This window comes from Heterodontus francisci, chromosome 2 (assembly GCF_036365525.1).
Source record: "Heterodontus francisci isolate sHetFra1 chromosome 2, sHetFra1.hap1, whole genome shotgun sequence".
NCBI classification, from domain to species: Eukaryota; Metazoa; Chordata; class Chondrichthyes; order Heterodontiformes; family Heterodontidae; genus Heterodontus; species Heterodontus francisci.
The window spans coordinates 42,787,970-42,814,768 of NC_090372.1; the positions used below are offsets into that span (position 1 = coordinate 42,787,970).

At 42.7% G+C, this 26,799-nt stretch overlaps 1 protein-coding gene across 3 annotated transcripts in view; it reads left to right on the plus strand.

The window, feature by feature from the left end:
- si:dkeyp-120h9.1 (Y+L amino acid transporter 2-like) overlaps nt 1-26,799 on the plus strand; it is a 126,554-nt gene that overhangs the window by 73,344 nt on the left and 26,411 nt on the right. For all 3 annotated transcript variants that reach the window (XM_068057633.1, XM_068057641.1, XM_068057645.1), the window contains exons 3-4: nt 4,618-4,743; nt 6,737-6,881. In XM_068057633.1, the coding sequence (XP_067913734.1) occupies nt 4,618-4,743; nt 6,737-6,881 (271 nt within the window). The remainder of the gene's footprint in view (nt 1-4,617; nt 4,744-6,736; nt 6,882-26,799) is intronic.

Consider the following 26,799-nt stretch of genomic DNA (forward strand, 5'->3'; position numbering starts at 1 on the left):
ATTTATATAAATTGTAAAAGATTGAGGCCAAAAATGCCACATGGTAAACAGTGTCTTGGCTTGCATTCTTTAAAAAAAAAAATAGGACTTATCTCACTGCGAGTTCATAGTAATAGATACACTATCAATTTTTATAACTTGAAATTGGCGGGCTACAATATTGTTGGCAATGGACACCAGCGAGCAATAAATGCACATAAGATTTTCCAATTAGATATAATGGACAAAATTGGATAATGACCAAGGTGCCGATAGCAGTGTCAGATTCATTTCATTATCTTAGTTTCGAAACAGCTCTGACAACCAATTTTATCTGCAGCACCTGTGGAAGAGTCTGTCACTCTAGTATTGGCCTTTATAGCCACTCCAGGCACTGCTCCACAAACCACTGACCACCTCCAGGCGCTTACCCATTGTCTCCCGAGACAAGGAGGCCAAAGAAGAAGTGTTTCCATTTCATACATTGTGGTGATGTGACTGTCGAGATAGTCAGAACTATTAGAGAGTGAGTGAGCCAGGAGCAAAGGTTGCATTATGATAAACATGTACCATATATTTTAACTGTTTTAAATAACATATTTAAACATTCATTTTGATCAGGGAATGAGAAACAGGTTAAGCCTTATTATTCAAAGTTACAAAAAGTCTTTCAACAAAGGTTACTTCAAATCCTATATTTCACCACACATTATTTAATATGTTAAAATAGATTTTAAAAATTGCATTTTGCACGTTCAACTCCGACTGCAGCAGTAATTTATATTTATATAGCACCTTTTAATATAATAAAATGTCTCGAGGTGCTTCACAGGAGCATTATAAAACAAAAATAACACTGAGCCACATTCTTGTAAATCTTTCTCCAGAGCAAATATGTCCTTCCTGTAATGTGGTGACCAGAACTATATGCAATACGCCAACTGTGGCCTAACCAGCGTTTTATACAGTTCCAGCATTATATCCCTGCTTTTGTATTCTGTACCTTGGCCAATAAAGGAAAGCATTCCATATGCCTTCTTCACCATTCTATCTACCTATCCTGCCACCTTCAGGTACCTGTGGACATGCACTCCAAGGTCTCGCATCTCTTCTACCCCTCGCAATAGCCTCCCGTTTGTTGTGTATTTCCTCACTTTATTTGCCCTCCCCAAATGCATTACCTCACACTTCTCTGGACTGAATTCCATTTGCCACTTTTCCACCCACTCAACCAAACCATTGATATCATTCTGGAATCTACAGCTATCCTCTTTTTACTATCAACTACACGGCCAATTTTTGTGTCATCAGCAAATTTCCCAATCATGCCTCCCACATTTAAGTCCCAATCATTACAATATACCACAAGCAGCAAGGGTCCCAGCACTGAGCCCTGTGGAACGCCGCTGGAAGCAGCGTTCCATTCACAAAAACATACGTCGACTACTACCCTTTGTTTCCTGGCCCTGAGCCAATTCTGCAGCTATGAGGAAATATTGGATAGGCTAGGGTTGTTTTCCTTGGAACAGGGAAGGCTGAGGGGTGACTTAATTGAAGTGTACAAAATTATGAGGGGCTTAGATAGAGTAGACAGGAGAGGTCAATTACCAGGGGGCACCGATTTAAGGTGATTGATAGAAGGATTAGAGGGGACATGAGGAAAAACATTTTTACCCAAAGGGTGGTGGGTGTCTGGAATTCACTGCCAGGAACGGTGGTAGAGGCAGAAATCCTCAATTCTTTTAAAAGGTGCCTGGACATGCACCTGAAGTGCTGTAACCTGCAAGGCTATGAACCAGATCCTGGAAGGTGAGATGAGATTGGGCACCTAGTTTTTTTGGCCAGCGCGTACACGATGGGCTGAATGGCTTCCTTATGTGCCGGTGGCGCTGCTGGGACTAAGTGCTGCCAGCCCAGCTGGGTTGAAGTCCTGCCTTGGGACAATTAAAGCCTGGGGATCCGTAAAATACGGGACAGATCCCCGCATTAGGCGGAAGTGGGCTCACTACCAACTTTCACGTCTGAGTCCGGCTCCCATCCATCCACTGTAAAATTCCGGCCGTTGTTTTAGATGTCCAAAAGCTTGGTCAAAGAGGTGGATATTAAGGAGCGTCTTAAAGGAGGAAAGTGAGGTCGAGAGGTGTTGGGAGGGAATTCCAGAGCATAGGTTCTAGGTAACTGAAGGCGCAGCCAACAGTGGTGGAGCTATTAAAATGGGGGATGCTCAATAGGCCAAACTTTGAGCGCAGGTATCTGAGGGTTGTGGAAGTTAGAGATATGGAGGGATTTGAAAACCAGGATGAGAAATCAAAACGTTACTTGACCGGGAGCCAATGTCGGTCAGCGAGCACAGCCATGATAGGCGAATTGGACTTGATGTGAATTGAGACACAGGCAGCAGAATTTTGGTTGATCTCAAATTTACAAAGGCTAGAAGGTGGGAGACCATTCACAAGTGCATTGGAACAGTCAAATCTAGTAACAATGGCATGGATGAGGGATTCAGCAGCAGATGAACGGAGACAGAGATGAAGTTGTGCGATGTTACGGAGGTGGAAATAAGTGGTCTTAGTAATGACACCAATATGTAGTCGGAAGCTGCAGACTGTCCATTAAAATATGGAGAACTAAGTGCAGGATTATAATAGGGATCTCTGTGCATTACTCTGGGGATCACTGTAAAAATGATTATAATAGGCATCATTGCATTATTATATGGATTACTGTAAATGATTATTAGGATTGCTGTGTATTATAATTGGGATCACTTTGTAAATGATTATAATGGGGATATTGTTGTTATAGGATCACTGTGTAAATGATAATGGGCCAAGTGTTGCTGTAGTAACAGCATATTATGTTGGTTGGACTTGCTCTTGCATGTTTAGGCTTTTACAGTTTTTGCGTGACCAGTTGCTGCAAGTGTGAGCTGATAATATTACAATGAGCAAAACGAGGCAACTGGGACCTGAGTGAATAGGGAAAGCAATTGTGTATGTCCTTAACTAATTAGAGTGAAGGATTGTGAAATAAAACCGAAGGACTGAAAAGGAAGTGTAAATTATAGTGGATTAATTCAATGTCAAATCAGGTACAGAAAAAGAAATGGAGAAGGAAATAAGATTAGATTGAGAGCGAGAAAGCGACAGAAAGGAAAAGTAGAGTTGAAAATTTTAAATTTGTTTTTAATCTCCAACAATTAAAGCCCATACCAATGAGACTCCACAATTGTAATGGTTAATTTTTAGTGCCGGAGCAATTGTTTGACTGTAATTAATACTTGCATGCCGTTAAGAGTATTTAGTCTGGAATGGGCAAAGCATAACTTTCTGTGGCAAGTTTAATTGTTACACAATCTAAAAGTTGTGACACTGTTTAAACCTTGAAATGGACAAAAACATTCCTTCAAGAGGACCTGTGCATAGTGCCATTTTTATTTCACATAGAAAAGGCATGGTTTGATGTTTATCTGTAATACTTGCTGGCCATAACTTTCCTCTCTCTGTGATTGCCTGTACAAGGACAGTAACAGCTACAGAGGAAATGGAACTCTGCTAAAACTTGACAGGGATAGCAGATGAGAAATACAAAAGATAAAATTTGTCTTTTATTTTTAAAAAAAGCTGTTTGGATTATTATTTAATTTACTTAGTAGTAGACCTTAATGAGATGCAAATTACCCGGCATATTTAACACATTGAAAGAGGCAATTTTAATAATGGTAATGGGAATTCGTTAGTGCTGTTTGCCCGATTTAAACATGGACAAGTGGTGGGGACTGTACGAAATTTATTCAAAACATCTTTAGCCAACAGTTAAAAGTATTGTGTGCCGGTTTTGGGTAATTTGTTGTAGAAAGGACCTTTTAAAGTCACAGAGGGCGTCCATTGTAGACTTAACAGATGATGCCATGATGGGAAACCATAGTTATGAGAAGAGATTTAGGATGGTGAGAGTGTTTCCACTGGAACAGAGAAAGCTAACAGGATACTTAATAACAGATTTTCCAAATTTATGAAGGGTTTTATTGGAGTGAATAAACAAAACCTGTTATCTCTGGTTGGGTCAGTGATGATGAGTCATCAGTTTAAAATGGTCATGAAGTGAGTGAGGAGAAAAGTTGGAATATTTTTGTGCAGCAGGTTGTTAATGTGGCTGATGCAGACATGATTTGTTTTTGAGAAAGTTGAATAAATATTTGAAGCAGAGGCAGATACAGGGTTATAGGGAAAGAGGAGGCAAAAAGGATTAGAAACATAGAAAATAGGAGCAGGCGTAGGCCATTCCGCCCTTCGGGCCTGCCCCGCCATTGAAAAAAGATCATGGCTGATCGTCTAATTCAGTGCCCTGTTCCTGCTTTCTCCCCATATCCCTTGATCCCTTTGGCATTAAGAAATATATCTTATCTCCTTCTTGAATATGTTTAATGACTTGGCCTCCACTGCCTTCTGCGGTAGAGAATTCCACAAGTTCACCACCCTCTGAGTGAAGAAATTTCTCCTCATCTCTGTTCTAAATGGCATACCCCGTGTCCTGAGACTGTGACCCCCGGTTCTGGACTCTGGATTAGTTTTGGATCTTTCAAAGAGCCATCTGTTGAACTTTCTCAGTAACTAACTATATATTTTAAATCCAAAGGTCTGCTGACGTTAGTAAACTGTGCCAAGGTGAAATGGGGAGCTACTGTACAGGTGGTGTCTACCTTCGCTAAAGTGATTGCCTTGATTATCATCATCATAGCTGGATTGGTGAAGTTGTGTCAAGGTAAATGGCTTTAACTTTTTAACATGTTTTTAATTGTGTGGTAATCATTAGAGGTATACAATGCCAAACACGGGTTTTGCGTTTGTAAAGTAATTAAATGTTCATGAAAGATTCCAACATTGTTCTTCAATATGTCAAATTTTAAAGAGAGTGTCTCCTGACAATGCAGAGCATGCGCAGAATGATCATTGACGTCATCAGTGAATCAGAACACCTGCCAGCTTGCCCGTATGAATCTGCTCACGTGCGCTGATGTCACCACGCAATGACGTCCACGCATTGCCTGACCCCTCAATTTCTGTCTCCATCCCCCGAACAGTATCCTGCTTCAGCTGCTCGCCGCTTTCCCCCCTCGGCTGTTCGCTCCAGGCCTCGCTGCTTCCCCATCTTGCTGCTTTGGCCGCACTCCCCCCGCCTCAACGCTCTTCCCCCTCAGCCACTTGCTGCCCACCTCACCGCTTCCCCCCCCACCCCGCTCGGCCGATTGCTACCCACCACCTGGAGAAGCAGCGGGGTTGGGGGGGGTGGAGGTGGCGGTGAGCGAGTGGCTGATGGTGGAGCGAGCAGCCAGGGCTGACTGGGTGGGGGGGGGAGCGGGGTGAAGGCTGGGAGTGAGTGGCCGAGAGGGGGGTAGCAGCGAGGCCGGGAGCAAGCAGGCAGGGGAGGAAGCTGGAAGCAAGCGGCAAGGCGGGGAGCAAGTGGCTGAGGGGTAAGCAGCAGCGAGGTGGGGAGCGAGCAGAAGCGGCGATGGCAGGAGGGAGCAGGGTATTGGGGGTGGGTCGGAGGCTCTGATCACAGCCATTGAAGGGGTTTGTATTTAATTCATTTTTGTGACAAATTGAGCAATGCCGTTTTCATTTTTATTACTGGCAGCTGCCTGAGATGTCGCAAAGTCATGAGGCTACGTTTGCACATGTGCCAGTACTGTGCCACCTCATGGTTGCATTGTTGGTGCAAACAGCCATTGAAGAATAGCAGTTACAAGTTACACTGACAGCTGAAATGGCTCGCCCTCTCTGTCTCGCCCTCTCTGTCTCGCCCCCTCCCCCCCCACCTCTCTGCCATACACACACACGCACATATATAGTATTTCTGTTGCTCGCACTCACTTAAGATATAATGATCTGCTCTGGTGTAACTTGGACTCTTGCATGAGTCAGAAGGTTATGTGTTTATGTATCCCTCCAGGGAGCATATACCTAGATTGACACTTTCGTGCCAAACTGAGACAGTGCTGGATTGTCCAAACGAATGTCTTTCAGATGAGACGTTAAACCAAGGCCCCATCTGCTTATTCAGGTGAACATAAAAGATCCCATGGCACTAATTGAAGAAAAGTGCCAATCTTCCTCAACCAACGCCACCACAAACTGTCTGGTTATTAATTCAATTATTTTTTCCTTCGTGCGACTTTGTTACTTAAAATTCATTGCTCTCATTGCCTAGAGTACCTCCACTTCAGAGGTTGGTTATAAAGTTCTCTGGGATGTGTTGAGGATGTGCAAAGTTCTGTTTAACTGTGAATTCATCTCTTTCTTGATATTGAATGCTTAGGAACTCTGCACAGCACTTAAGGATAGATATTATGAGGCAAGGCTCCTAGTACAGAGATTTGCTCAGTGGGAGCGTGGGATTTATTGTCAGTCCTCCCAATCTTTCAGTAATTCATTGTAATTGCTGAAATGTTATAAGTGCCACAGATTGAGTGAGCCGATCCTTGACTTGCTCTGAAAGACAGTAGTTTGCATTGTGCAGCTCTACACCTGCCTCTCCGACTTGCAACCCTATCATGTCAAGTGGGTGCACTAGGAGTTTCATCTCGCAAAATTTACCCATGTGTTTTTGAGATTGGGAAATGTAACTGTTTCTGAGATCAAGTTTGTTTTTGCCTTGTTAAAAGCACATTAACAGTTTTCAGAACATTTTCCTTAGGAAGGTTTACTCACTGAATGAGTTGGTTTGTATTTCCTAATACTGGAACTATCTATTGCAGGAGAAACTGATAGGTTCCAAAATTCCTTTCAAGGCTCCAAACTGAATGGTGGGGAGATGGCCCTAGCTCTATATTCAGCATTATATTCTTACTCCGGTTGGGACACTCTTAACTTCGTGACTGAAGAGATCCAAAACCCAGAAAGGTGAGTATTGAGACTTCTTCACAGATTGTAGAAGCAAGAGCTGCAATTTCCTTTTTTATCCTGCCCCAAATCAGGCGGCATGGTGTTAAAAATGGCTTGCAAATGGAGCAGTGAGGATCTACTGCACTACCCCATCCTGATCTGCATTTGTTGCCCAGTCCATCGCTGGCCACCTCTTCTCCACTCTGCTGTCTGTAAATTCTGGCAGCGAGGCAGAGCCCAGTTTCCTGGTACATTGTCTTCATGCCCATCTCTCTAGTCACTACTTTGCAGGAGCGTATTTTTTTGTATTCTTTTAAAAGAAAGAAATCTTCCATTTGGTGGCAGTCAGCCTTGGACTGCTCCAGAATCCTGAATGGGACAAACTGGGCTCTTGCACCACTCTGTGACAATGAATATGGGTGAGGGAACCTAAAACAGAATGCAGTCCCCTTATTTGTGTATCCAAGGGGCTCAATGCCTGTTTTAGGCAAATGTCAGGGATGTCTTTAAAAACAAAAAACCACCTGACCCACTATTGGTCAAATGGCTTTCAGGTATGTCCACAAAATTGTCTCTTGTAGTTATTTTTGCACCTGAAAATGGATATAATGAGGTTCAATTTCTACTCCAATATCCAGTTGTCTGCAGTGCTTTGTTTTGCCTTTTTCCCCCTGTAGATCAACAAAGGTTAATTACAAAATGAATTATATTTTTAATTTACATTCCGCTGCTTGCCTTTTGTATCTTTTTATAGCCCAGTTGCATTTCCCATCATTTCTATGTTAACATCAATGAACATCCGATCTGGTGCTCCAGAGCCCAACTAAGTCTGGACCTCACATCTAACATTAAAACATATCGCTATTTAAAGCAAGCTGCTCATCTTGGTCGGGAGATTGTGGTGAAGGGAGGAAGAAAACAATTGCAGCAGTTTAAAACTTTTTTTTGGTTTGTTTTTCATGTAACATTTTAACAATACCCAAAATCTTATCAATAATAGACACCTCTGAATGTGCAAGCGGTTTTTCAGTGTTTTTGAAATTGTAGCTTTCATCACTATATGATTTGACCAAGCACATGCAGCTTTTAGTTCTTCTCCTCTTTGATTTCTGTGGATATTTTTTCCAATAAAAGCTAAAAATGAAATGAAAAGTCAAACCTATTTAAGTAGTGGGATAATATTGTCCATGTAGGAGTAATAGATTTGGGTTTGTGTGTGATGTGTATAGTGGCTCTTTAGTACGCTGATGTAAACAAACTCAGATTACAAGGCTCTAAAGATGGCAAGGACTACACAGGGCACTTATTGATGTACAACTAATAACTACTTTGTTCCACTACTACCAAGTCAAGCATGAGACAATTTTCAACTTAATTATCACAAACATCATAATATGTGATTTCTGAGTTCCAATAACCACAAAGAACAGCACAGGAACAGGCCATTCGGCCCTCCAAGCCTGCGCCGATCTTGATGCCTGCCTAAACTAACACCTTCTGCACTACCGGGGCCCATATCCCTCTATTCCCTTCCTATTCATGTATTTGTCAAGATGTCTCTTAAACGTCGCTATCATATCTGCTTCCACCACCTCCCCTGGCAGCAAGTTCACCTTAAACCTATGTCCCCTAGTAACTGACTCTTCCACCCTGGGAAAAAGCTTCTGACTATCCACTCTGTCCATGCCGCTCATAACTTTGTAAAGCTCTATCATGTCGCCCCTCCACCTCCGTCGTTCCAGTGAAAACAATCCGAGTTTTTCCAACCTCTCCTCATAGCTAATGCCCTCCAGACCAGGCAACATCCTGGTAAAATGAAGGCAAGCATGCCGTATGCCTTCTTGACTACCTTATCCACCTGCGTTGCCACTTTCAGTGACCTGTGGACCTGTACGCCCAGATCTCTCTGCCTGTCAATACTCCTACGGGTTCTGCCATTTACTGTATACCTCCCACCTGCATTAGACCTTCCAAAATGCATTACCTCACATTTGCCCGGATTAAACTCCATCTGCCATTTCTCCGCCCAAGTCTCCAACCGATCTATATCCTGCTGTATCCTCTGACAATCCTCATCATTATCCGCAACTCCACCAACCTTTGTGTCATTCTGCATTCAGCTAAACGCAGCTTATTATTTAGTGAATTAGTAATTAAAGCTTTGCAACTTGAGTTGATTCAACTTAATTTTGAGGAATATGGGGCATGCTTAGCAATGTTGGCTCTTTTGCACTTCAGGGTGCGAAACAACATTGTGCTTTTCCTTTTTAGTGCATCTAAAATAATATAAAAACAACCTGTGATCATTAAGTACATTAACTGATGTTACCCAACAATGTGTCCTCTTCTGCACTGCTAGTTCTGGCCTCTGGGGTGCACGTCCAATAATTCACTTCAAGTTTCCCCCCCCACCCCCTGGTCCAACAGCAGTCTTCAAGCTAACCCTTTCCACATACTTCTATGGTTAGGCTGTATTGTTGAATTGTCAAACCCCTCGAGCCTGCTCTACCATTCAATAAGATCATAGCTGATCTGATTGTGGCCTTGACTCCACTTTCCTGCCTGCCCCCGCCCCCGAGCCCTATATTCCCTTATACATCAAAAATCTGTTTAGCTCAGGCTTGAATATATTCAAATAGTACTTAAATGTGTTTAACCCAGCCTCCACTGTTCTTTGGGGGAGAGAATTCCAAAGATTCACAACCCTCTGAGAGAAGAAATTCCTCCTCATCTCCATCTTAAATGGTAGAGCCCTTATGAGATTTTTTTAGATTAGAGATACAGCACTGAAACAGGCCCTTCGGCCCACCGAGTCTGTGCCGACCATCAACCACCCATTTATACTAATCCTACACTAATCCCATATTCCTACCAAACATCCCCACCTGTCCCTGTATTTCCCTACCACCTACCTATACTAGTGACAATTTATAATGGCCAATTTACTTATCACCTGCAAGTCTTTGGCTGTGGGAGGAAACCGGAGCACCCGGCGAAAACTCACGCGGTCACAGGGAGAACTTGCAAACTCCGCACAGGCAGTACCCAGAATTGAACCCATTTATCAAACATGATTTTCCTTTCACAAAACCATGTTGACTCTGCTTGCTTTGTATTATGATTTTCTAAATGTCCTGCTACTGCTTTCTTAATAATGGATTCCAGCATTTTCCCAATGACCGTGTTAGGTTAACTGGCCTATAGTTTCCTTCTTTCTGTCTCCATCCTTTCTTGAATAGTGGTGTTACATTTGTGATTTTCAAATCTCCTGGGACCTTTCTAGAATATAGGGAATTTTGGAGGATTACAACTAATGCATCTACTATCTCTGCAGCCACTTCTTTTAAGACACTAGGATGCAGGCCATCAGGTCCAGGGGACTTGTCAGCCTTTAGTCTCATTAGTCTTCCTAGTACTTTTTCTCTTGTGTTCGTGATTGTTTTAAGTTCCTTCCTCCCTTTTGCCTCTTCCGTGAAGACAGACACAGAATACTTGTTCAAAGTCCCTGCCATTTCCTTATTTCCCATTATTAGTTCCCAAGTTTCATCCACTAAGGGACCAATGTTTACTTTAGCTACTCGCTTCCTTTTATATACTTGTAGAAGCCCTTCCTGTCTGTTTTTATATTTCTTGCCACTTTACTCTTATATTCTAATTTCTCCCTTTTTTCTTTAGTCATGCTTTGCTGTTTTCTAAAATTTTCCCTATCTTCTGGCTTACCGCTAATCTTCGCAACATTGTACACCTTTTCTTTCAATTTGATACCATCCTTAACTTCCTTGGTTAGCCATGGATGGTGTATCCTTCTCATATTCTTTCTCAGTGGAATATATCTTTGAGGGTTATGAAATGTCTCTGTAAATGTCTGGAACTGCTTATTTACCTTGTTACCATTTAACCTGTTTTTTCCAGTCCCCTGTAGCCAACTATATCTTCATACCTTTGTAATTGCTGTTATTTCAGTTTAAGACAGTAGCTTCAGGCCCAAATTTCTCTCCCTCAAACTGAAATTCTATCTTATGATCACTGTTGCCTAGAAGACTCTTTATTATGAGGTCATTAATTAATCTTGCCTCAATGCACGTTACCAGGTCTGAAATAGCGTGTTCCCTGGTTGGTTCCAGAATGTATTGTTCGAAGAAACAGTCCTGAATACACTCTATGAACTAATCCTCAAGGTTACCTTTGATTTGTCCAATCGTTATGAAGATTAAAATTGCCCACGATTTTTCCAGTACCTTTTCCTAGAATCCCCCATTATTTCTTGATTTATACCCCGTCCTACAGTGAAGCTGCTGCTGGGTGGTCTATGAATTGCTCCCACCAGTGACATCTTTCCCTTGCTATTTCTTATCTCTACCTAAACTGATTCTGCATCTTGATCTTACAAGCCAAGATCATTTCTCACTACTGTACGGATCTTATCCTTTATTAATAGAGTTACCTCGCCTCCTTTTCCTTTCCCTTCCTATCAATGTGAAACATCAAATGCCTTTGAATATCCAGTTCCCTGCCTTGGTCACTCTGCAACCTTGTTGCTGTAATGGCTATCATATACCCATTTATTTCTATTTGTGCTATCAATTAATTCATTCATCTTGTTGCAAATGCTGCGTGCATGCAGATAAAGGGCCTTTAATTCTGTTTACTGATTTTCTCTAGTCTGACCCTATTTGCTGGTGAACTCTTATGTTTGTACACTCCTGCCCTTTCTGACACACACTGGTTATCATTCTGGGTCGCTACCTTTCATTGTTGCCTTGTCCTTTCTTGTTAACTTTCTAAGTACCCCTCATATGAACACTAACACCCCTTCCCCCCACTGTTTAGTTTAAAGCCCTTTTTACAGCCCTAGTTATAAGATTCACCAGGACACTCGTCCCAACTGTATAGCTCCCTCTTTCCCCAGTACTGGTGCCAGTGCCCCATGAATGGAAACCCATTTCACCCAAACCAGTCTTAGAGCCACCCGTTCCACTCTCTGATCCTATTTACTTTATGCCAATTTGCTTGTGGTTCAGGTAGTAATCTAGAGTCCTACCTATGTCGTCGTTACCCACGTGGACCATGGCAACTGGATCCTTCCCCTCCTATTCCAAGTTCCTCATCCGCACAAGCTGCAAGAACCTTGAACCTAGTGGACAAGTTCAAGGGCTGAGTTTCCTCCACTGCTACCTCTGGATCCCCTTACCTACCTCATTCATAGTCACACCTTCCGGTCCCTGACCATGGGCTTAAATCTGAAATACCTAACGTAAGGGGTGTGGCTGTCTCCTGAGCAAAGTGTCCAGATAACTTTCTCCCTCCCTGATGCATTGCAGTGTCCGTAACTCAGACACCAGCTCATCAACTCTGAGCTGAAATGCCTCGAGCTGCAGACAATTACTACAGATGTTTTTGCTGGGGATCACACTGGTGTCCACCAGCTCCCACATGCTACAGCTGCAATACATCACCCATTCTGCCATCATTATTGTATTTTGTTTAACGAATTAGGATTTCAAGTTTAGAAATATTGTGTAATTTGTAGTTATGTTAAGTAGTTTAACTAGATAAGCTGTAAATTTAATACAGTACTTAAATCTCCCCAGTACTAGGTTGAACTACTACCCCAGTTTAGAGAAACCTTAAAACTCATGAATCAATCACCTTCCTGCTTACCTAATTAATGCCTATGGACTTCCACTCTTGGGTCTCGCTATGTCCCGTTCCCTCTCTTGGTCCATTCCTTGTTCTGTAAAAGACTAGAACAGCACCTCTTCCCTCACTGTGCCAAATCCCCAGTGAATACCTACCACCTGCATACAGTTAAACGCAATAAATAGAAAACTAACAGGCAGATCATGGAATGAGATTGAAAAATGTTACTTCCTCTTTCAAAGATTGCTTTAACTTTATTAATTGTCAAAGTAAATAATTCAGTAAGAAATTCAGCAAAAGTTCTTCAATGTGGAACTGGCTATTAAATGGAAGTGCTTGAGGTGAATAGCATAGATGCATTTAAGAGGAAGCTAGATGAGCACATAATGGAGAAAGGAACAGAAAATATGATGGTACGGTGAGATGAAGTAAGTTGGGCGAAGTCTCGTATGGAGCATTAACAGTGGCATAGACCTGTTGGCCTGAATGGCCTGTTTCTGTGCAGTAAAATTCTTTGTAATTCTGTGTAATTGCTAAGCAAATTAGTTTCCCACATTCAGCAAATTCCCAACTTCAGCACTTTGTCGAAGCAGGACTCCGTCGCACCGGACTTTGTGCTACTTACTTCCCAGCAGTTGGTGGTTTGAATAACTTACTAAGTATATATTTTTCATTTACATTTCCACTGGATATGAATTCATGTACTGCTTTCCTGGGCACCTTTGCTGACAGTCATCTGGTGAAGGCTGCAAAAAAATACACCAATATTTTTCAGTGTTGGCAGATATCTCTCATCCACTGTTGAGGTTGCAAGCAAGTTCCTATTAAATTCTGGCCTCCCATACTGTCCAGCAAATATGTTTTGCTTCTGTGCATACCCTGTTCACTCCGGCAAATGCAAGGATACATCATATTCTATCGTCAAATAGAGGACAGCTTGAGAGAAATATGAGGTGTTGCTTGATATGTCTCTTACGTTGTCAAAGAATAACTAATAGTATTATAGCTACTTAAGACAAAGGCACTCAGAAGAACATAAATGATGCCGGAAGGATTAGCCTCACACCCTTTCAGCAAAGACATGATGACATAATGAGTGGGCATGATTGTGTCTTTGTGCTTGACTTAATTGGTAGCACTCTCTCCTCTGAGCCAGGAGATGCTTCAAACTCCACTCCAGGATCTGTGCACATATTATACTGATTGCCCGAAAAAGTTTTCAGAGAATTGAAGGCATCCATTTTTTGTGTAGCATAGGCTACTTCCACGTTGGCATCAGCCTGGAATAAAGATGGAGAGTATGCTGTGCCTTTATCTCTGAAGAATGCTCAATCATTATCTCGAGTGATTTTTCTGTGATCAGGTAGTCCTCCTTTCAAGTGCAGCCAGTCATGTGGCTTTAGCATTAGAACTACTGGAGAATACATGCAAGAGAAAATACCTGAGGTATAAGGATGTTTTTCTTTTGAAGTTTGAACAAATGTTTTGGATGATTTCATCTACCAACATTATTATATATCAAAGTGACAGTTTATTGCCCTTTGACAATGATGCTAAACAAAAACCATCATGCAAGCTCGATCTCATTTGCATAGCAATTACAAGAAATTTTACAGCACAGAAACAGGTCATTCAGGCCAGCGGGTCTATGCCGCTGTTTATGCTCCATATGAGACTTCTCCCACCTTACTTCATCTCACCATGTTATGACTGAAGCAGGAGGACTGCACTGTTTGTTCTAGTCCCACTTCTCCACAGGTCACAACATATATTTTAAATTTTCCCTCTTATCGATGCAGTCATTCATATATTCTATTTTTCCTTGAATAGAACACACTAACCAGGTTTCTTTACTGAACAATAAAAAATATCACTTTATTATAAAATAAGTCTTTACCAGTAATGAAGTAAAACATGAACACGTAAATTTTAAGTTTCCCTTTTTTGCCTTAGTCCCTTCATGCTCACACATGCACACATATACACCGGTTAACCGAAAAGATAAAAGGGATTTTTATAAATTGAGCTCTGTTACAGGCAACAACAAAAAAACCTGGGCAGATTACTTGCTCATTTTTGAAGAAAACAGCAAATGAGATATGTTGTTCCAAAACTGGCATACAGTCTAACTTCTGAGTGCGTGTAGACAGGTCACTGATATATTAGAACAGTTCTTTTCAGGCGGCGTTGAGAATTAATTTTAGCAGACTTTCTTCAGAGACAGGAAGTGAGATGAATCAATGTAGTGGACTTCACAGGGTCTTTTATAGAATTGCTGGAAAGTGAGCTGGGTTGTGTTTTTCTTCCTTGACACTTGATGACTTTATTTCACTCCAGAAGTTAAAACACGCACTGACACACAACCAAAAAGCTTGTGAGGTTTTTTTTTCTGCCCATCCCAGGTGTGCTCTGCTGCTACTGGGCTTGTCCAATCAAAGGGGCGCTTGTCACTTTTCTGCCCGTTACCAGGGTTTTGTTCTATCTTTAACTTGAGTCATGTTGCCAATCCTGCTTCGTCAGTGCCCCTTGATGGCTGTCTTTTTTTTTAAATTGGTCCAACGTTTACTCAGTTTAACTACAAATTCGTTTTTTTTTTAAATTTAACAAAAAAACAATCACTTCCATAACAATATGCTTCTATTTATTTCTCCCTATGTGCTCATTTAGCTTCCTCTTAAATGCGTCTATGCTATTCATCTCAACTTCCATTTAATAGCAAGTTCCACATTCTAACTACTCTGGATGTAGAAGCTTTGCTGAATTTAGTACTGGATCTATTAGTTACTATCTTGTGTTTATGGTCTCTATATTTGGATTCGCCCAAAAGGGAAGATATTTTCTATCTGCCTATCCTTCCAAACACCAACGTAATTTTAATGACCTCCAACAGTTATGAGAGTAAAGTTATGTATGCACCCAATGGTTAATTAACTGAAGCAGGAACGTCCACTATGCTTAAATTGTTGCCGTATTAATTGTGAACAACATAGCAACCTGGAGGCTGTAATATTCCAGAAAGCCAGGGGGTGAAAGGAGCCAATTTTTACACCCTTTTCTAAGCTTCTGTTTACAGATGCACATTACAAACATGTACCTCCTAACCCAACAACCACACTTTCAGTCTGCTCCTATTTACAGGAGCACAAGTGAATTCCCCATTAAAGCCTACCACCTACACACCGTTAAACACAAATACAAAATTAACATGTTGATCTTGGAATGAGTACTAAAAATGTTACTTCCTCTTTCAAAGATTGCTTTCACGTTATTAATTCTCAATCAAAACTTTTTTGGGCTAGTTGAAGTGCCATTATAGTTTGAAGTAATAATCTGAATTTGTGTTTGCTGTGCTATTTGCTATTTTATACACCTCTCGGTCTTTTCCTTTTATGACTGAAAATTCCAAGATTCTCCAGTCTTTGCTCATAGTTCAAATCTCTGATACTAAGCTTGCTTGCATTACAACAGTGACTGCACTTCAAAAGTATTTCATTGGCTGTAAAGTGCTTTGACATGCCCGGTAGTTGTGAAAAATGTTATATAAATGCAAGTCTTTCTTTTTCTTTCTTTCTTCTGGTGGCTGTTCTCTGTACTCTTTACTATGCTTGTTGGACCTGGACACAGTATTCAATGTGTGGTCTATGCAATTTGATTTCTCTGACTTCACTGTTTTGGGAAAATAGTTCAGCGTTCTGCTCTGTCTGCTATTCTGCAGTGGTCAATACTTTGTTGATTCTACTGAGAGTCCTCAACTTCATCAATCTTCATCCTTCACTACTTCAACCTTCAGAGAACACAGGAGTAGGCCATTTAGCCCCTCAAGCTTGTTCGGCCATTCAGTGAGATCATGACTGATCTACAACCAAACTCCATATCCCTTTACCCCATATCCCTTGATATCATTGGTTACCAAAAGTCTCTGAATTTCAAATTGAAAAGTTAACAATTGATCTAGCATCAGTTGCTGTTTGCATAAGAGAGTTCCAAACTTTTACCACCTTTTGTGTGTAGAAGTGTTTCCTAATTTCATCGCTGAAAGGCCTGGCTCTAATTTTTATACTTGCCCCTAAGTCCGAGGCTCCCTAACCAGTAGAAATAGTTTCTCTGTGGCTACCCTATCTGTTACCCTTGATATCTAGAAAACGTCATTCAAATCACCCTGTAACCTTCTAAATCCAGGAATACAAACCTAGTTTGTGTAATCTCGCCCCATAATTTAATCCTCGGAGCCCGGATATCATTCTGGTTAATCTGTGCTGCACTCCCTTGAAGGACAATGCATCCATCCTAAGGTTTGGTGCCCAGAACTGCTCACTGTACTCCAGGTGTGGTCTAACCATGGATTTGTATAGCTGTAGCATAACTTCTATCCCCTTCAATTCTAGTCCACTAGTTATAAAGGCCAGTATTCCGTTGGCCTTTTTGATTATTTTCTATTCCTTCCCATGACATTTTAAGGATTTGTGTACCTGGACCTCCATTGTTTCTAGCTTTTCACCATTTCGAAAGCACTCTTGTTTTATCCTCTAAACGTGGATGACCTCACATTTGCCTACAACAATAACTTTTATTTATACAGTTCCTTTAACATAATAAAACATCCCACAGGGTTTCACAGGAGCATTATGAAACAAAATGTGACACCAAGCCACATGAGATATTAAATCAGATGCCCAAAAGCTTGGTCAAAGAGGTAGGTTTTAAGGAGCGTCTTAAAGGAGGAAAGTGAGGTAGAGGGGCGGAGAGGTGGAGGGTGGGTATTCCAGAGTTTAGGACCTAGTGAATCGCTGGTGGAATGATTAAAATCAGGGATCCACAAGAGGCTAGAATAAGAGAAGTGCAAATATCAGAGAGTTGGGGGGCCGAAGGAGATTACAGCAAAGGGGAACGGTGAGGCCAAGGAGGGATTTGAAAACCAGGATAGCAACTTTAAAATCAAGACGCTGCTTGACAGGGAGCCAGTGTAGGTCTGCGAGTGCAGGGGTGATGGGTGAATGAGACTCATTGTGAGTTCAGACACGAGCAGCAGAGTTTTGAATGACTTCAAATTTACAGAGGGTAGAATGTGGGATGCCAGATAGGAGTGCATTGGAATTAGTCGAGTCTAGAGCAATGAAGGCATGAATGAGGATTTCATCAGCAGATGAGCTGGAACGGGCAAAGTTGGGTAGTCATGGATGTGTAAATAGCCGGTCTTACTGATGGATGGCACAAATATGAGGTCAGAAGCTCATCTTGCGTCAGATGTGACACCTAGGCTGCAAACAGACTGGTTTCACCTCAGACTGTTGTCAGGGAAAGGGTTGGAGTCAGTAGCTAGGGAACGGAATTTAGAGCTGTGGCCGAAGACAATGGCTTTAGTCTTCCCAATATTTAATTGAAGGAAATTCCTGCTCATCCAGTGCTAGATGTCAAATAGGCAGTCTGATAGTTTAGCAGCAGTGGAGGAGTCAAGAGAGGCAGCGATGAGGTAGAGCTGGGTGTTGTCAGCATATATGTGAAAACTAACGCTGTGCTTTCAGATGATGTCGCCGAGGGACAGCATGTAGATGAGAAATAGGAGAGGTCAAGAACAGATCTTTGTGGGGGGCACCAGAGGTAACGGTGCAGGAGCAGGAAGAGAAGCCATTGCAAGTGATTCTTTGGTTACACTTAGCTAAGAATGGAACCAGGTGAGAGCAGTCCCACACAGCTGGACAAAAGTGGAGAGGCATTGGAGGAGGATGGTGTGGTCAACCGTGTCGAAAGCTGCAGGTCCAGAAGGATAAGGAAGGAAAATGTACCTTTGTCCCAGTCACGTTGCATGTCGTTTGTGACTTTGATAAGAGCTGTTTCGGTACTGTGGCAGGGTGGAAACCTTATTAGAGAGTCTAGATGGGAATGAATTTGGGAGGCAACAACACATTCAGTGACTTTGGAGAGGAAGGGGAGGATGGAGACGGGATGGTAGTTTGTAGGGACGGTGGGCTCAAGGGTTGTTTTTTTTGAGGAGGGGGCAAGGACGGCAGATTTAAAGGAAAGAGGGTCAATACCTGAAGAGTGAGAACAGTTTACAATATTGGCTAATGTTGGGACCAGGAGGGAAAATTGGGTGATCAACAGTTTAGTGGGAATAGGATTGAGGGAGCAGAAGGTGGGTTTCAAGGACAAGATGAGCTAAAAGAGGGCATGAAGGGAGATAGGAGAGAAACCAGATAAAGATAGGAGTTCAGGGCCTGGGCAGGGGAAGCATTATAGGAAATTTGACCAGGTGGGCTAGTGGAAGGGAGGGAAGCAGCAGAGGCAGCTCTTCAGATGGTCTCAATCTTCGTGACACAGAAGTCCATGAGCTCCTTGCCCTTTTTGTTTAAAATGAGGATGGAAGAGATGAGGAGAGGAGTTTCAGAAGACGGTTTGCAGTAGAGAAAAGAAACCAGGAATTATCTTTGCATTCCAGGATGATCCTGGAATAGTGAGCAGTTTTAGCAGACAAGAGCAGGACCCAATAATGTTTTAATGGTCCAGCTAGATCTGGCGATGGATGGCTAAACCAGTTGTCCGTCATATACTTTCAACTCTGTGGCCCTTGGACTTGAGAGTGTGGAGATGAGGACCCGACCAGGGTGAGAGAGATTAATGGATTGAATGGGGACTTGGGCATCAAAAGATGGAGGTGTGGGTGCAGTTGAGCAAATCAGTCGCTGCAGAAAGGTTGTGGTGATCGAAGGGCCAGAGGCTAGACCGTTAGAATTTTGAATTTTGGAGTGGTAAGTGAGTTGGGGGATATTTTTTTCCAGGACCGCTACAAAAGGAGGTAGGGTTAGAGTGTGGAAGGGGGATGTGGGTAGGGAATGATATGACGAAGTGACCAGAGATGGCCTTTTGTGGTGGCCAGTGAAGGATCACTGACCTGAAACGTTAACTCTGCTTCTCTCTCCACAGATGCTGAGTATTTCCAGCACTTCTTGTTTTTATTTCAGATTTCCAGCATCTGCAGTATTTTACTTTTATTATGATCTTTTCTGTAATTGATACGATGGGACGAGCAAGACTATGTGAGATGACAATGTCAAGGGGGTGGCTGTGAATTTGTGTTGGGGAGTTTACAAGGAGGGAGAGATTTAGGGAGGATAAGAGGGCTGTGAGAGTATGATGAGTTGAGATGGAGGTAGAAACCACTGAGGGTGAGAAGTTCAGTGCAGAGGCCGAGGGAGGAAAGCAGTGAAGATAATATGATGAGAAAATTGCCATACTTGGGAGGGCGGTAGCAAACAATGACTTTCAAAGAGAAGTGAGAGAGGTGGAACAAGGTGAGGTGCTCGAAGGAGGAGAAAATGTCAGAGGAGCAGATGGTGGGGCCAGACCAAGTTTGAACCTGGTGATGAGCACCACACCTCCACCACTGTGGACTTGGCAGGACAAGTGGTGGAAGATGTAGCCAAATAGGGAGGTTTCATTAAATGGCAAGCTGTCATCACCCCTCAGCCAAGTTTCCGTTAGGTCCATAATATCAAAGCCATCATCCACAATATGTTTATATGGAATCCAAGGGCCTTGTTCACAAGGAAATGGACATTCTGGTGGGAGAGAGAGTGCGATGGGGCAGTTGGGGTTACTACTCATAATGAGCCAGAGCAGAGTGCCTCGATGAGCCCGTCGGATGGTGCCGGTTTATCTAATAGGGAGTCAATGCTGCGATGGCAGCAAGAGAACAGGAAGGTCGGGGAGTGCTTAAGGGCTGGAGTAGGGAATTTGGGAGGGCAGAGTACCCTGAGAGTGGAGAGATAAAAGGAGGGGTCTCTGACTGGTAAAGAGAAAAGCAATTAAAAAGAAAGAGCGAAAGTGGAAATAGAATGATGAGCTCGGGTCCAGAGGGGCAGCCGAAATGCACACCTGAATGGACTCAGAGAGCTTGAGTTGGATGGATTTGGTTACATATAAATTAGGGTACATAAAAACCTGAGAGTAAACGGGAAATAGAAAATAGATAGGAGATAATAGGAAGGAGTCCAGAGTTGAGTCAGAGGTCCCATGGTTGCGATAACTATGACAATAGGTAGGGTTGAGTCAGCATGAAGCATCGACAAGCTGTTGTCTGAATTCAGAGACCAGTGATGAGTGAAGTCCAAAAGCTATTAGAGGGTAGAGTATCTGAAGATGCAGTGATGGAGGTATTTTTGTAGGAAGGAAGATCCAGGAGGTATACAGAGTCAGTCGAAGGATAGAAAGATGATGCCAAAGTTGAGTTGGATGTCGCCATAAAATCCCGAAGCAGCAGAGGTGTGTCCTTCAGCCCAGGTGAAATGATTTTCTGAAGTAAAAACAAAGTGCTGGAAATATTCAGGTCAGGCAGCATCTGTGGAGAAAGCAACAGTGTAAACGTTTCAGGTGGATGACGTTTCACCAGAATTAAATGACTTTCTAGTCAGGAACAGACTGAAGCTGAAAAAAACAGTATGACCAGTGGTCAATCACAGGCTCAGAAGGAGATTGAAGTCTCGTAGTAACAGCAATGGTGGGGGAAGGGCTGTAAACTGACCAAAGTTACTTTAAATATCACTAAAGAGCAGCAAATCAGAGGCAGAAGATAGGTCTTGAGGTATAACCAGAGCAGCAGCATTGAAATCCATTTGTCACGGTTTTGCCAATTCACTTAAATCTATCATGATCTCTCTGTTATTTGATGCTTCCATCGACACTGTTTACAATGCTGCCTATCTTTATCATTGGCAAACTTGGATATGTGGCTTTCTATCCCATCATCCAAGCCATTACTAAATATGGTGAATAGTTGAGGCCCCAACATCGATCCTTGCGGAACCACTAGTTACGTTCTGTCAATTTGTATACCTGTCCATTATTCCTACCATTCAGCCAATTTCCTAACCAGGTCAATAATTTGCCTTCAATTCTGAGTTTCAACTTGAGCTCTTATGAGGGACTTTATCAAACGTCTTCTAGAAGTCCACATAAATAACATCTATAGGCATGGAACTACATATGTCACCTGTTTTTCTTCCCACATGCAGTACTTGCCCATGTTAAATGTCATCATCTATCATTTTGCTCATTTACCTATGACATAAAATAATGTAAACTGTCATCAAAAGTAGACAGGAGGATACCCATAGAGTAAAGAATCGGGAACAGAATTGGATTCCACCACAATCTGTAATCTCCTGCCCCGCCATATTCCTCACTTTATCATTGCCATCAAGCCAGGGGATCAACCTGGTTCATTGAGGTGTGTAGAAGAGACTGTCAGGAACAGCACCAGGTGTACCTAAAAATGAGGTGCCAGCCTGTTAAAGCTACAACACTGGATGAAGGGCATGTTCAAAAGGGGAAGTAGCATGCTGTAGACAGAGCTACGTGATCCTACAACCAACAAGTCGGATTAAAGCTCTGCAGTACTGTCACGTCCAGTCATGAATGGTGTTGAACAATCAACTAAGTGAAGAGGAAATAAAAACAAAGTGCTGGAAATAATCAGCAGGTTCTGATGAAAGGTCACTGACCTGAAACATTAACTTTGCTTCTCTCGCTCCACAGATGCTGCCAGACCTGCTGAGTATTTCCAGCACTTTCTGTTTTTATTTCAGATTTCCAGCATCTGCAGTATTTTGCCTTTATTTTATGTGAGGAGGAGGTTCTTTGAACACTTGCATTCTCAATGATGGTGGAGTCCAGCACGTGAGTGCAAAAGACGAGGCTGAAATTTTGCAACCATTTTCAGCCAGGAGTGCTGAGTGGATAATCCACCTTGGTCTCCTGCTGAGGTCTCCACCATAACAGATGCCTGTCTTCGACCAATTCGATTCACTCCACATGATACCAAGAAATGGCTGAGTGCACTAGATATGCAAGAGACTATGGTGCTGAACAACATCCTAGCTTTAGTGCTAAAGACTTGTGCTCCAGAACTAGCTGTGCCTCTAGCCAAGCTGTTACGGTACAACTACAATACTGGCATCTAAACAACAAAGTGGAAAATTGTCCATGTATGTCTTGTCCAGAAAAAGCAGGAAAAATTCAACCAGACCAATTACGGCCCCATCAGTCTACTCTCAAACATCAGAGTAATAGAAGGTGTTGTCAACAGTGCTATTAAGCACTTATTTGCAAATAACCTGCTCACCAGTGCTCAGTTTGGGCCCTGCCAGGGCCATGTAGCTCAAGACCTTATTACAGTCTTGGTCCAAACATGTACAAAAGAGCTGAATTTCCAGAGGTGAGGTGAGAGTGACTGCCCTTGACATCAAGGCAATATTTGACTTGAGTGTGGCATCAAGAAGTCCCAGCAAAATTGAAGCAAAAGGGAAGTGGGGGTGTAATTCTCACAGAAACATAGAAAATAGGAGCAGGAGTAGGCCATTTGGCCCTTCGAGCCTGCTCTGCTATTCATTATGATCATGGCTGATCATCCAACTCAGTAACGTGTTCCCGCTTTCGCCCTATATCCTTTGATCCCTTTAAACCCAAGAGCTATATCTAACACCGCCTTGAAAACATACAATGTTTTGGCCGCAACTGTGGTAGCGAATTCCACAGGTTCACCACTCTCTGGGTAAAGAAATTTCTCCTCATCTCAGTCCTGAAAGATTTACCCCGTATCCTTAGACTATGACCCCTGGTTCCGGATTCCCCACCATCAGGAACATCCGTCCTGCGTCTATCCTGTCAAGTCCTGTTAGAATTTTATAGGTTTCTATGAGATTCCCCCCTCTTCTGAACTCCAACGAATATAATCCTAACCGACTCAATCTCTCCTCATACGTCAGTCCCGCCATCCCAGGAATCAGTCTGGTAAACCTTCGCTGCACTCCCTCTATAGCAAGAACATCCTTCCTCAGATGAGACCAAAACTGCACACAATATTCCAGGTGTGGCCTCACCAAGGCCCTCTCTCATTGCAGCAAGATATCCCTGCTCCTGTACTCGAATCCTCTCGCTATGAAGGCCAACATACCATTTGCCTTTTTTACCGCCTGTTGGACCTGCATGCTTACCTGGTGTATGAGACCTCCCAGGTCTCATTGCATATTCCCCTCTCTCAGTTTATAGCCGTTCAGATAATAATCTGCCTTCCTGTTTTTGCTACCAAAGTGGATAACCTCACATTTATCCACATTATACTGCATCTGCCATGCATTTGCCCACTCACTCAACTTGTCCAAATCACCCTGAAGCGCCTCTGCATCATCCTCACAACTTGCCCTTCCACCCAGTTTTGTGTCATCTGCAAATTTGGAGATATTACATTTAGTTCCCTCATCTAAATCCTTAATGTATATTGTGAATAGCTGCAGTCCCCCACTAGTCACTGCCTGCCATTCAGAAAAAGACCCATTTATCCCTACTCTTTGTTTCCTGTTTGCCAACCAATTTTCTGTCCATTGCAATACACTACCCACAATCCCATGCGCTTTAATTTTACACGCTAATCTCTTATGTGGGACTGTCTCGAAAGCCTTCTGAAAGTCCAAATAAACCACATCCACTGGCTCCCCCTCATCAACTCTACTAGTTACATCCTCAAAGAATTCTAGTAGATTTGTTAAGCATGATTTCTCTTTTGTAAATCCATGCTGACTCTGCCCGATTCTACCACTGCTCTCCAAGTGCTCTGCTATAAAATCTTTGATAATGGACTCTAGAATTTTTCCCTCTACCGATGTCAGGCTGACTGGTCTATAATTCCCTGCTTACCCTCTACCTCCCTTTTGAAATAGCGGGGTTACATTAGCTACCGTCCAATCTGTAGGAACTGTTCCAGAGTCTGTAGAATCTTAGTGGATGCATTGGTGGTCATCTTCCATTTCTAGGGCCACTTCCTTATGTACTCGGTGATGCAGACCATCAGGCCCTGGGGATTTTTTTTTTATTTATTCATGGGATGTGAGCATTGCTAGCCAGGCCAGCATTTTATTGCCCATCCCTAATTGCCCTTGAGAAGGTGGTGGTGAACTGCCTTCAATTTATCGACCTTCAATCCCATCAATTTCCCCAACACCGTTTCTCTACGAATACTGATTTCCTTCAGTTCCTCTCTCTCACTAAACCCTGTGTTCACCAACATTTCTGGTATGATATTTGTGTCCTCCTTTGTAAAGACAGAACCAAAGTATGCATTTAGTTGGTCAGCCATTTCTTTGTTCCCCTGTTTCTGACTGTAAGGGACCTACATTTGTCATTAATCTTTTTCTCTTCACATACCTATAGAAACTTTTATAGTCAGTTTTTATGTTCCCTGCAAGCTTGCTTTTGTACTCTATTTTCCCCTTCTTAATCAATCCCTTGGTCCTCCTTTGCTGAATTCTAAACTGTTCCCAATCCTCGGGTCTGTTTTTTTCTGGTGAATTTATATGCCTCTCCTTTGGATCTAATGCTATCTCTAATTTCCCTTGTAAGCCATGGTTTGGCTACCTTTCCCGTTTTACTTTTGCACCAGACAGGGATAAACAATTGTTGCAGTTCATCCACGTGCTGTTTGAATGTTTGTCATTGCCTATCCACCGTCATCCCTTTAAATAACGTTTCCTTAGCACAAAGGAAGATGGCTGTGGTTGTTGGAAGCCAATCATCTCGGCCCCAGGACATCGCTGCAGGTGTTCCTCAGTAGTACCCTAGATCCAACCATCTTCCTTCCATCACAAGAATGGAAGTGGGGATCTTCACTGATGATTGCTCAGTGTTCAGTACCATTCACAACTCCTTCTACAATGAAGCAATCTGTGCCTGCATGCAGCAAGACCTGGGCAATATTCAGGCTTGGGCTGATTATTGGCAAGCAAAATTCATGCCACACAAGGCCATCTCAACAAAGGAAAGTCTGCCCATCTCAACAAAAGAAAGTCTAACCATCTCCCTTGACATTCAATGGCATTACCAATGTCGAATTCTTCCCCCACTGTCAAATGCTGAGGGGGTCACCATTGACCAGCTACTTAACTGGACCAGCTACATAAATAAAAGAGCTGGGTAGTCTATGGTGAGGGACTCTCCTCCTGACTCCCCAAAGCCTTTGCACCATCAACACGGCACAAATCAGAAGTGTGATGGAATACTCTCCTCTTGCCTGGATGAGTGCAGTTCCAACGACATATCATCCACGACAAAGGAGCCCACTTGAAGGCACCCCAAACATTTACTCCCTTCAATACTGGCGCACAGTGTGTACCATCCACAAGATGCACTACAGCAACTCATCAAGGATTCTTCGATAGCACTTCCCAAACCCACGACCTCTACCACCTAGAAGAACAAGGGCAGCAGATGTGTGAGAGCACCACCACCTGCAAGTTAGTCTCCAAGTCAGATGCCATCCTGACTTGGAATTATATTGCCATTCATTCATTGTCGCTGGGTCAATATCCTGGAACTCCCTGCCTACCAGCTTTGTGAGAGTACCTTCACTATATGGCCTGGAACAGTTCAAGTAGGTGGCTTACCACCACCTCCTCGAGCAATTTGGGATGGGCAATAAATGCTGGCCTTTCCAGTGATACGCATGTCCTATGAATGAATTTTTTAAAAAGTAACGAAATGCTACATAGCTTTATAAGGGAACAATTCTGACCGAGAAACATTCTTGAATTCTTTGCAGACGTTATGAATAAAGTAGCTACATGAACTCCCTATAACGTGAGTTCACTGCCCTCTATCCTCTTTTAATGTCCCTGAATGGAAACTCACCTACCCATATTCACAACCACCCACTTGACCTTGCAATGTCATATGGACTCTTTACACCCAACATGTTAATCACAGGTAAGGCCATCTCTAATTACATCCCCCTTGCTCCCAACCCCACTCCCTTCTGTGTCCGATCCCTGGAAAAACAAACTCTTCCCCCATTTTCCAACCGCCAGGCTTCGACCCTCTATCACTGTGCCATTTCTGCAGTTGCCGATCTATTCAATCACACCCTCACCTCCATTTTTAATACCCTTTTCCCCAGTGAAACCATTGTTCTTTCTCTTGCCCTGGTCATTCCCCTGGTACAGCCCCATCTTTGCTCTGTTATGTACAAGAGACGCAGACTTGAATATTTATAGCAAACCACTTCATTGCCAGATCTGGCTGGAACACATAAAGCATAACTTCTGCCCTGCTGTCTGCCAAAACTGCTCAACATTCAAGGATCATCCAGGAATGCAAAGATAACCCCTCCATTACAGACTGTTTTATAACCCTCTCCACTGCACCCTACACCTGCTACTGCAACAATAAATGCAAAGATCTTGTGGACTTTTTTTTGTTGCTAAGACCATCCGTTCAACTGTTTCTGCTGCTTCCCTTCTCCTAGCCCACCATG